The sequence below is a fragment of the Mobula birostris genome, chromosome 31, assembly GCF_030028105.1.
Source record: "Mobula birostris isolate sMobBir1 chromosome 31, sMobBir1.hap1, whole genome shotgun sequence".
NCBI lineage: Eukaryota > Metazoa > Chordata > Chondrichthyes > Myliobatiformes > Myliobatidae > Mobula > Mobula birostris.
The window spans coordinates 38,426,574-38,438,747 of record NC_092400.1 but is presented as its reverse complement, the minus strand read 5'-3'; the positions used below and the strand labels follow the sequence as shown (position 1 = coordinate 38,438,747).

The following is a 12,174-nucleotide window of genomic DNA, read 5'->3' as shown; positions in this document are numbered from 1 at the left end:
CAGTCCTTAAAGCCTGCCCCACCAATTTCAATATAAACATCTGCCCCAGGCTTGCCTTCTCTTTTGTACCAGTTCCCTCCAGCCTCCAGTTCCTTAATCTATCAAAAATCTATCTACTTCCTCTTCAAGTATCTCCAAATATCTAGTGTCCTCTGAGGTAGAAATTTCCAGAGATTTAAGTGAGATGGAAGTCAAGCAAGTCTAAGTCTAAAATGACTACCCACCTATTTTGCAACTCTGCCCCCTCATTCGACACTCTCCCTTAGTGGAACTTTCTCAGCATCTACCTACCTTATCCCTTTACGACTTTATTATGTATGTTTCAATATGATATAAATTTTACTTTGAACTTTGATCACCCCTCATCTAAACTCCAAAAAATACCATTCCAAATTTATTACTTACTTGCAAAGTTATTAGGGCACGACTTCAGGATTGAAGGACGTCCTTTTAGAACTGAGATGCGGAGAAATTACTTTAGTCAGAGGGTGGTAAATCTGTGGAATTTGTTGCCATGAGTGACTGTGGAGGCCAAGTCATTGGGTGTATTTAAGGCAGAGATAGATAGGTTATTGATTAGCCAGAGCATCAAAGGGTATGGGGTGAAAGCAGGGGAGTGGGGATGACTCAATGGGCCGAATGGCCTACTTCTGCTCCTATATCTTATGGTCTTATGGACAGTTCTCTCATTACAGGAATTAGCCATGCAAGCTCTTTTAGACTTCCTCCTAATCCAGTGTACCTTTCTTAAAAAAACAGATGTCCATAGTTCATTGATTTTTGTCGCCTTTCTTTAATAAGGTCATCACATTAACAGTTTTACAATCCATTGCTACCCATTTGGAACTTGCAAGAATGCAAGAAAATCAGAGCAGGAGTCAACCACCAGATCCTCAAGCCTTCCCCCACCATTCAATATTTGATCCAAGTTGGCTTCAACTCCACCTCTGTGCCAGTTTCCCATTATGGTGTCATGGGAGTGTAGCGGTTAGTGTAACACTATTACAGTGCCAACGGTTCGACTATGCCACAGATTTTTATGTTCTTTGGGTGCTTCCGTTTCCTTCCACGTTCCAAAGAAGTACGGATTAGTAGGTTAATTGATCACACCATCAAAGTACACCCCCGTAGTCATTTAACCTACTAACCCAGTGAGAGAAAACTTCAGTGCCCTGAAGAAACCTAGGCAGTCACAGGGAGAAGGTACAAACTGCTTACAGACAGTGGAGGAATTGAATCTGGGTCACTGCAGAGTGTACAGGCCCAGAGCCATCAAAGTCTCCTCATACGACAACCCTTTCATCCCCACAGTCATCCTTGTAAATCTCCTCTGGACCCTCTCCAATACCAGAACATCTTTTCTGAGATACAAGGCCCAAGACTGCTCTCAATACTCCAGACGTGTGATATTTGTGTGGCTCATGCACGAAAACACCTAGATCCCTCTGGATTTATCTCATATGCAGTTGCTGTCTATTTAAATAATAAAGCTGCATTTCGAGTCCACTGACCAAAGTGCATGACCTTGCACCTCCCCGTATTAGTCTCCATCTGCCAGGTTTGCATCCAATCATTCATTCTATTTATAACCTGTGGCAGAATCACAATGTCCTCATCACAACAAGCTCTTCTGCCTATTTTTGTATCATCAACAAATTTAGAAACCTTGCATTTTGTATCCTCCTCCAGCTTATTCATTTAAATTGCACACAGCTGAGGGATAGAAACTAACCCCAGTGGTTGCCACTGGCTACAGAGAGTTTTAAAAAAATTTAACCATTTTCTTTTATCTCTACAACTGCTTCTTTTAAAACTCTTGAATACAGTCCTTGTGTTCCTGACAACTTGCCTGCATTTAGTTCCACTTTGTTTTCCCAGTGCTTTATCCCAGTTCATCCTTCCCATCTGAAACTAGCCCATATGTTATTCTTGAGATATTTGCAGTGTCCTCAACAATGAAAATTGTTGCATAGTGGATTTAGATTCAGGTTTATCTATCAGATTTACATTGAAACATACAGTGAAATGCAACACTTGCATTAACAACCAGCACAGCCTAAAGATGAGCTTTGGTGTAGCCCATACATTGCAGCGCCAATTTAGCAAGCCCATGACTTGTTTTTACAACGTCTCCTGAGACGGTGATGTGCCTCTCACGTGAGATGTGGCGGTCTTGGGGGTACTCCCCTCTCCCGCAGAGTCACATCTGCCAGAAGTGCATACGGCTGGGCGATCTGGAAGACCGTGTAAGGAATCTGGAGCAGCAGCTGGATGACCTTCGACTCCAGAATGAGGCAGTCATAGATGAGAGCTACAGGGAGGTAGTCACACCTAGGCTGTCGGAAGCAGGTCGTTGGGTGACAGTCAGAGGGTGGAAAGCGAAGGTGAACAGACAAGTAGTGCAGAGCACCCCTGTAGCCATTCCCCTGAATAATAAGTTTACCGTCCTGGATATGTTGGCGGGGACGACCGACCAGGTGTGAGCCACGGTGGCAGGGCCTCCGGCACTGAGTCTGACCCTGTGGTGCAGAAGGGTGGGACGGAGACGAGGAGAGCTGTCGTCATTGGAGACTCTATAGTCAGGGGAGCAGACAGGAGATTTTGTGGACGTGAGAAGGACACCCGCATGTTTGTTGCCTCCCGGGTGCCAGGGTCCAGGATGTCTCTGACCGGGTGCACGACATCCTGGTACGAGAGGGAAAGCAACCAGAAGTCGTGATACATGTTGGGACCAACAACATAAGCAGGAAGAGGGATGAGGTCCTGAAGTCTGAGTTTCGGGAACAAGGCAGAAGGCTGAAGAACAGGACCTCAAGGGTGGCGGTCTCAGGATTGCTGCCAGTGCTACGTGACAGTGATGATAAGAATTGGAGGAGATGGCAGTTGAATGCGTGTCTGAGGAGTTAGTGCAGCGAGCAGGGTTTTAGATTTTTAGATCATTGGGATCTCTTCTGGGGAAGGTGGGACCTGTACAGATTGGATGGGTTGCACCTGAACTCGAGGGGGAGCAATATCCTTGCAGGTAGGTTTGGTAGCATGGTTCAGGAGGGTTTAAACTAATTTGCGAGGGGAATGGGACCCAGAGCGATAGAGCAGTGAAAGAAGTGCATGGAGTAAAGCCAGATTTAGCATACAGAGAGACTTTGAGGAAAGAGAAGCAGAATAAACAGTGTAAAGACAGTAAGGTAGAAGGGCTGAAATGTGTGTACCTCAATGCAAGAAGCATCAGGAACAAAGGTGATGAACTGAGAGCTTGGATACATACATGGAATTATGATGTAGTGGCCATTACAGAGACTTGGCTGGCACCAGGGCAGGAATGGATTCTCAGTATTCCTGGATTTCAGTGCTTTAAAAAGGATAGAGAGAGGGGGAAAAGGGGAGGAGGGGTGTCATTACTGGTCAGGGATACTATTACAGCTACAGAAAGGGTGGGTAATGTAGCAGGATCCTCTTTTGAGTCAAAGGGTGGAAGTCAGGAACAGGAAGGGAGCAGTTACTCTATTGGGAGTATTCTATAGGCCCCCTGGTAGCAGCAGAGATACAGAGGAGCAGATTGGGAGGCAGATTTTGGAAAGGTGCAAAAATAACAGGGTTGTTATCATGGGTGACTTTAACTTCCCTAATATTGATTGGCACCTGATTAGTCCAAGGGGAAGTTTGTTAAGTGTGTCCAGGATGGATTCCTGTCACAGTATGTGGACAGGCTGACTGGGGGAATGCCATACTGGATCTAGTACTAGGTAATGTGCCATACTGGATCTAGTACTAGGTAATGAACCGGGTCAGGTCAAAGATCTCTCAGTGGGTGAGCATCTGGGGGCAGTGACCACCGCTCCCTGGCCTTTAGCATTATCATGGAAAAGGATAGAATCAGAGATGACAGGAAAATTTTTAATTGGGGCAAGGCAAATTATGAGGCTATAAGGCTAGAACTTGCAGGTGTGAATTGGGATGATGTTTTTGCAGGGAAATGTACCATGGACATGTGGTTGATGTTTAGAGATCTCTTGCGGGATGTTAGGGATAAATTTGTCCTGGTGAGGAAGATAAAGAATGGCAGGGTGAAGGAACCATGGGTGACAAGTGAGGTGGAAAATCTAGTCAGGTGGAAGGAGGCAGCATACATGAGGTTGAGGAAGCAAGGATCAGATGGGTCTATTGAGGAATATAGGGAAGCAAGAAAGGAGCTTAAGAAGGGGCTGAGAAGAGCAAGAAGGGGGCATGGGAAGGCCTTGGCGAGTAGGGTAAAGGAAAACCCCAAGGCATTCTTCAATTATGTGAAGAAAAAAAGAGTGAAGATAGGACCGATTAGAGATAAAAGTGGAAAGATGTGCCTGGAGGCTGTGGAAGTGAGCAAGGTCCTCAATGAATACTTCTCTTCGGTATTCACCAATGAGAGGGAACTTGATGATGGTGTGGACAATATGAGTGAGGTTGATGTTCTGGAGCATGTTGATATTAAGGGAGAGGAGGTGTTGGAGTTGTTAAAATACATTAGGACAGATAAGTCCCCAGGGCCTGAGGGAATATTCCCCAGGTTGCTCCACGAGGCGAGAGAAGAGATTGCTGAGCCTCTGGCTGGGATCTTTATGTCCTGGTTGTCCACGGGAATGTTACCGGAGGATTGGAGGGAGGCAAATGTCCCCTTGTTCAAAAAAGGTAGTAGGGATAGTCCGGGTAATTATAGACCAATGAGCCTTACGTTCGTGGTAGGAAAGCTATTGGAAAAGATTCTTAGAGATAGGATCTATAGGCATTTAGAGAATCATGGTCTGATCAGGGACTGTCAGCATGGCTTTGTGAAGGGCAGATCGTGTCTAACAAGCCTGATAGAGTTCTTTGAGGAGGTGACCAGGCATATAGATGAGGGTGGTGCAGTGGATGTGATCTATATGGATTTTAGTAAGGCATTTGACAAGGTTCCACACGGTAGGCTTATTCAGAAAGTTAGAAGGCATGGGATCCAGGGAAGTTTGGCCAGGTGGATTCAGAATTGGCTTGCCTGCAGAAGGCAGAGGGTGGTGGTGGAGGGAGTACATTCAGATTGGAGGATTGTGACTAGTGGTGCCCCACAAGGATCTGTTCTGGGACCTCTATTTTTCGTGATTTTTATTAATGACCTGGATGTGGGGGTAGAAGGGTGGGTTGGCAAGTTTTGCAGATGACACAAAGGTTGGTGGTGTGGTGGATAGTGTAGAGGATTGTCAAAGATTGCAGAGAGACATTGATAGGATGCAGAAGTGGGCTGAGAAGTGGCAGATGGAGTTCAACCCGGAGAATTGTGAGGTGGTACACTTTGGAAGGACAAACTTCAAGGCAGAGTACAAAGTAAATGGCAGGATACTTGGTAGTGTGGAGGAGCAGAGGGATCTGGGTGTACATGTCCACAGATCCCTGAAAGTTGCCTCACAGGTGGATAGGGTAGTTCAGAAAGCTTATGGGGTGTTAGCTTTCATATGTTGAGGGATAGAGTTTAAATGATGCAGCTCTATAAAACTCTGGTTAGGCCACACTTGGAGTACTGTGCCCAGTTCTGGTCACCTCACTATAGGAAGGATGTGGAAGCATTGGAAAGGGTACAGAGGAGATTTACCAGGACGCTGCCTGGTTTAGAGAGTATGCATTATGATCAGAGATTAAGGGAGCTAGGGCTTTACTCTTTGGAAAGAAGGAGGATGAGAGGAGACATGATAGAGGTGTACAAGATAATAAGAGGAATAGATAGAATGGATAGCCAGAGCCTCTTCCCAAGGGCACCACTGCTCAATACAAGAGGACGTGGCTTTAAGGTGAGGGGTGGGAAGTTCAAGGGGGATATTAGAGGAAGGTTTTTTACTCAGAGAGTGGTTGGTGCGTGGAATGTACTGCCTGAGTCAGTGGTGGAGGCAGATACACCAATGAAGTTTAAGAGACTACTAGACAGGTATATGGAGGAATTTAAGTTCGGGGCTTATATGGGAGGCAGGGTTTGAGAGTTGGCACAACATTGTGGGCCAAATGGCCTGTACTGTGCTGTACTATTCTATGTTCTATGTATGACGTTCAACTGAACAAGAGTAAAACATGCCCCATTTCTCCCCCCCCCCCCCCCCCCCCCAGCCACTCACAGCTCTCCAACCCCAGGTCAGGCTACATCTAGGCCTCCAGCCTCAGTGAACTTACAGATTCACATTTGTTTAGACTATCACTGCTTCCTGTTACTAATTCCTCTCTGTCTCTCTGTCTGTCTGTCCTCTCTGTCTCTCTCTTCTCCCCCTCCCCCCTCCCCCCCCACAAGGTTCCCACCCTTGTCTTAGCTGTCCTCTTCCTTTTTATATATCCATTAGAACACTTCTGTTTGTTTTAATATTACTAGCCAGTTTCTCAACATTGGCTTTCTGCTTCCTTATTAGCTAATCAGCCCACTGTTAGTTTTAAAAAGGCCCCAGTACTCTGGCCTATCTCCAACTTTTGCCATGCTCTAGGTTTTAGTTTCTGATTTACTATTTTCCTGGTTTCCTTGTTAAGCATGGATGGTTCTTTTGCCTCATTGGGCTCCCCTATCTGATTGGACTACATTGGGCTCCCCTATCTGTTTGGGCTACATTGGGTTCCCCTATCTGATTGGACTACATTGGGCTCCCCTTTCTGATTGGACTACATTGGGCTCCCCTTTCTGATTGGACTACATTGGGCTCCCCTTTCTGATTGGACTACATTGGGCTCCCCTTTCTGATTGGACTACATTGGGCTCCCCTTTCTGATTGGACTACATTGGGCTCCCCTTTCTGATTGGACTACATTGGGCTCCCCTTTCTGATTGGACTACATTGGGCTCCCCTTTCTGATTGGACTACATTGGGCTCCCCTTTCTGATTGGACTACATTGGGCTCCCCTTTCTGATTGGACTACATTGGGCTCCCCTTTCTGATTGGACTACATTGGGCTCCCCTTTCTGATTGGACTACATTGGGCTCCCCTTTCTGATTGGACTACATTGGGCTCCCCTTTCTGATTGGACTACATTGGGCTCCCCTATCTGTTTGGGCTACATTGGGCTCCCCTTTCTGATTGGACTACATTGGGTTCCCCTTTCTGAGGATGACATTTCTGCTGAGTGTTATCAACTCCTCTGATCCTGCTGCCTCCAAGGTACTTCTCGTTTTATTTGACTAACGTATCTTTCTGTCCTGATTATTCTTAAGGCTTGAAGTTTTGAGCTTATCTAAGCTTTGAATAATATTATCAGGCTTAGGGAAATCCTTATGTATCTCACATTCTGTAACCTTTATCTTTTCTTTCAATCAACTGTAACGTGCTCACTGTTCCTGGGAACTCAATCTTCTCAAAGCTGCAAACATGTGGCAGCATCTCTCAGTCCCAAATTAATTGTGTACCAAAACTGCACATGGTTAGAACTCCACACTTTATTCGGGAAAGAAGAATCTGCAGATGCTAATTTGTTTATCTATCACATGTATATCAAAACATACAGTGAAACTCTGATGCAGCGTTTTGTCCCGAAATATCTTGAATTCCTTTCCTCCGGATGCTGCTAGACCCACAGATTTCCTGTAGATTTTTTTGTTGATCCAGAACCTTTCTGATTCGTGTTCCTTGGTTGTTGAGTGATGGAACAGTCCTGATGGGCCGAGTGGCCTAATTCTGCTTGTATGTCTTATGGTCGTGGCTTTTAAATTACAAGCTGGGCTTCCAGATTACCTCCCCAACTCTTCGTCCCTTCTGTTTCTTTGTCTCTCTACCTTCAGGAAGGTCGCTTTCTGCTGTATCAGAAATGCCCACCTAATAATTTCAGAGAAGCACACGTGTGAATTTATTTGATAATATTCCATATTTTTTTGGGTATCTGGATTATACAGATATTCATCAGAAGCTAGATGTTCTGAAGTGTTAGTTGATATTTTTGTATAGTGTTTACAAGGTTTAATTGGATCACTGCCTTTCTCTTTCCAGAATCTGACAGAGAGATCAGGTATGATTTCATTTTTACTTCATTCTTAAATGTTGTGTGCCTCCCAGCTGTAATCTCCTTGCTGTATAGGATCCAGGTACTCAGACCTGTTGCAACTTCACCCAAGAGCATAGTCTTTACACATGAGCTTAGAAAATGTTGGAGGAATGACCATCAAGCACAGGGTCATAGAGCTGAACAGCATATGGACATCAGGCCTTTAGTACCAAGTTGTCCATGGCCACTGACTTTGAGGCTGAATCATCAAAGAATGACCCTCTAGGACAAAGGGTCATAGAGACCTATAGCTTGGAAAACAGGTCTTTTAGTTCAATTTGTCCATGCCTGCCCACTTGCCAAACTGAACTCGTTCAATTTGCCCACACTTTTTAAAGATTAAAGATTACCTTTATTTGTCACAAGTCAGAAAAATACTGTCAATGACCAATACTGTCCGAGGATGAGCTGGGGTTCGGTGCCAACATGAAACACCTTTGAAAAGTGGGAGGAAACCCAGGCAGACATGGGGAGAGCGTACAAACTCCTTCCAGACAGTGGTGGGAATAGTACACTGTCGCAGTCAAAGTGTGAATGCTAACCTTACAGATAGTGGTGGGAATTGTACCCGGGTCCCTGACACTGTAACAGTGTGAATGCTAACTTTACAGACAACGGTGGGCATTATACCCCGGTCACTGTCGCTGTAAACGTGTGAATGATAACCTTACAGACAGCGGTGGGAATTATACCCCGGTCACTGTCACTGTAAATGTGTAAATGATAACCTTACAGACAGCGGTGGGAATTATACCCCAGTCACTGTCGCAGTCAAAGTGTGAATGATAACCTTACAGCGGTGGGAATTGTACCGGGGTCCCTGACACTGTAACAGTGTGAATGCTAACCTTACAGACAGCAGTGGAAATTATACCCTGGTCACTGTTGCTGTAAACGTGTAAATGATAACCTTACAGACAGTGGTGAGAATTGTACCCGGGTCCCTGACACTGTAAATATGTGGATGATAACCTTACAGACGGTAGTGGGAATTGTACCCGGGTCACTTTCACTGTAAACGTGTGAATGATAACTGCTCAGTGGCTGTGCTGCCCTTTTCTTCAGTCGCCTGATGTAGCTATACATCTAAAGGGAAAATTACTTGGATAGATCTGTCGTCAAAAATCAAGACAAATCTGATCTGGGTTATTACCGTCTCGTTGGTCTGCAAACAGAGAGCTGAACCAAGATCACAGAGCAGAAGTACAGAACCAAAACACCCCCATTAAAGCTGTTTGAATGCAAGAAAAATAAGATTATTCCAGTTTAACTTGGATATAAAACTCATTGTAGTTGACATGCTGTGGAGATCTCATAGAAGGTAAATACATTTATTCCCTTCCTGAAGGCGGCAGGAAGCTATTTCCTGAACCACTGCAGTCCTTCTGGTGAAGGTGCTGTCACAGTGCTCTGGACATGGGTGACTCAGGGTTTCACTGAGTGATGATCAGGACTGGCAATGCTTTTTCACGTCAGGATAGTAGGGTGATGCAGGGGGGTGTTGTCCCCTCAGTGTTCTTGGTGGTAAAGTCCCAGAGTCATACAGCATGGAAACAGGCCATTCAGACCACCAGCTCTGGACTGACCATCAAGTACCCATTTACACATTTTAATCTCAGAATTCAGGTTCTTTATCACCAGCATGTGTCATGACATTTGTTAACTTAGCAGCAACTGTCCCTCCTTGCTGGTGGCAACAACGAGAAGGGAGTATATCCTGGGTGATGGGGGTCCTTAATAATTATTATAATAATGGACACTGCCTTTCTGAGACACCATTCCTTGAAGGTGTCTTGGATACTGTGGAGGCTAGTACCAGTGATAGAGCTGACTAATTTTACAACTTTCTGTAGCTTCTTCCAGTCCTGTGCAACAGCCCCGCCCCCCCCATATCAGACAGTGATGTAGCCTGTCAGAATGCTGTCCATGGTACATCTATAGAAGTTTTCAAGTGCTTTAGGTGATGAACCAAATCTCTTTAAACTCCTCATGCAATACACCCACTGTCTTGCCTTTTTTATAGCCTCATCGATATGTTGGGACTAGGCTAGATCCTCAGAGATCTTAACACCCAGGAACTTGAAACTGCTCGCTCTCTCTACTTCTGATCCCTTTATGAGGATTGGTATGTGTTCCTTTGTCTTACCCTTCCTGAAGTCCACAATCAGTTCTTTTTGTCTTATTGACACTGACTGCCAGTTTGTTGCTGTGACACCATTCAACTAGCTGGAATATCTTGCTCCTGTACCCCCTCTCATCACCACCTGAGATTCTACCAGCAAATTAATAGATGGTATTTGAGCTATGCCTAGCTACATAGTTGTGGGGATAGAGAGAGTAGAGCAGTGGGCTAAGCACACACCCCTGAGGTGCACCAGTGTTGATCGTCAGCGAGGAGGAGATATTATCACCAATCTGCACAGATTGTAGTCTTCCTGTTAGGAAGTCGAGGATCCAGTTGCAGAGCGAGGTACAGAGGCCCAGGTTCTATAGCTTATCAATCAGGACTGTAGGAATGATATTGTTAAACACTGATCTATAGTCAACAAACAGCATCCTGATGTAGGTGTTTGTATTGTCCAGGTGATCTAAGGCTGTGTAAAGAAGGTAAGACAGCGGCTATACTTTATTTGGAGTTTGAAGAGATTTGGCATGTCAACAAATACACTCAAAAACTTCTATAGTTGTCCCGTGGAGAGCATTCTGACAGGCTGCATCACTGTCTAGTATGAAGGGGCTACTACACAAGACTGAAAGAAGCTGCAGAGGGTTGTAAATCTAGTCAGTTCCATCTTAGACACTAGCCTACAAAGTACCCAGGACATCGTTAGGGAGTGGTGTCTCAGAAAGGCAGTGTCCATTAGTAACGACCTCCAGCACCCAGGGCATGTCCCTTTCTCACTGTTACCATCAGGTAGGAGGTACAGAAGCCTGAAGGCACACACTCAGCGATTCAGGAACAGCTTCTTCCCCTCTGCCATCCGATTGCTAAATGGCCAATGGATCTTTGGACACTACCTCACTTTTTTTTAAATATACAGTATTTCTGTTTTTGCATGTTTTTTTAATCTATTCAATATACGTAATTGATTTACTTGTATATTATTATTATTTTCTCTGCTAGATTATGTATTGCATTGAACTGCTAAGTTAACAATTTCACGTCACGTGCCAGTGATAATAAACTTGATTCTGAAGAGCCATTGAGATTGCATCTGCCGTAGACCTATTGTGGCGATAGGCAAATTGCAGTGGGTCCAGGTCCTTGCTGAGGCAGGAGTTCAGTCTAGTCATGATTAACTTCTCAAAGCACTTTATTACCATAGATGTGAGTGCTACTGGACGATAGTCATGAAGACAGCTCACACTATTCTCAGCCGCTGGTATAATTGTTGCCGCCTTGAAGTTGGAAACTTCCGCATGTTGCAGTGAGAGGTCGAGATGTTCTTGAATACTCCAGCCAATTGGTTGGCATGGGTTTTCAGAGCCTTACCTGGTACTCCAGGGTCTTCCGCCTTGCAAGGGTTCAGCCTCCTGACAGCCTGACATCGGCCTCTGAGTCAGAGATCACAGGGTCACTGGGTGCAGCTGGGATCTTCACAGCTGTAGTTATATTCTCCCTTTCAAAGTGGGCATAGAAGGCATTGAGCTCGTCTGGTAGTGAAGCATCGCTGCCATTCATTCTGTTGGGTTTTGCTTTGTCGGAAGTAATGTCCTGCAAACTCTGCCAGAGCTGGTATGCATCCAATGTTGCCTCCAACCTTGCTCAGAGTTGTTTCTTCACTCTTGAAATAGCCCTCTACAAGCCTTACCTGGTTTCCTGGTACAGTTCTGGTTCATCAGACTGAAATGCCACAGATCTCGCCCTCACCATACAGTGAGCCTCCTGGCTCATCAATGGCTTTTGGTTTGGGAATGTTCAGCAAGTTTTCATAGGCACACACTCATCCACACAGGTTTTAATGAAGTCGGTCATAACTGGGGCATACTTGTCCGGATTCAAAGGTGAGTCCCTGAATACAGTCCGGTCCACCGATTGGAAGCAGTCCTGTGCCTCCCTTGTCCATATCTTCTTGGTCCTCACCACTGATGCTGCGGTCTTCAGTTTCAGGGAGTAGAAGTACAGCCAGGTAATCAGACTTTCCGAAGTGTGGGCATGCAA

General features: G+C 45.2%; 1 protein-coding gene across 1 annotated transcript in view; it reads left to right on the top strand.

The window, feature by feature from the left end:
• hps4 (HPS4 biogenesis of lysosomal organelles complex 3 subunit 2) overlaps positions 1–12,174 on the top strand; it is a 77,052-nt gene that overhangs the window by 46,359 nt on the left and 18,519 nt on the right. The window contains exon 8 of the mRNA XM_072247596.1: positions 7,958–7,976. Coding sequence (XP_072103697.1) covers positions 7,958–7,976 — 19 coding nt within the window. The remainder of the gene's footprint in view (positions 1–7,957; positions 7,977–12,174) is intronic.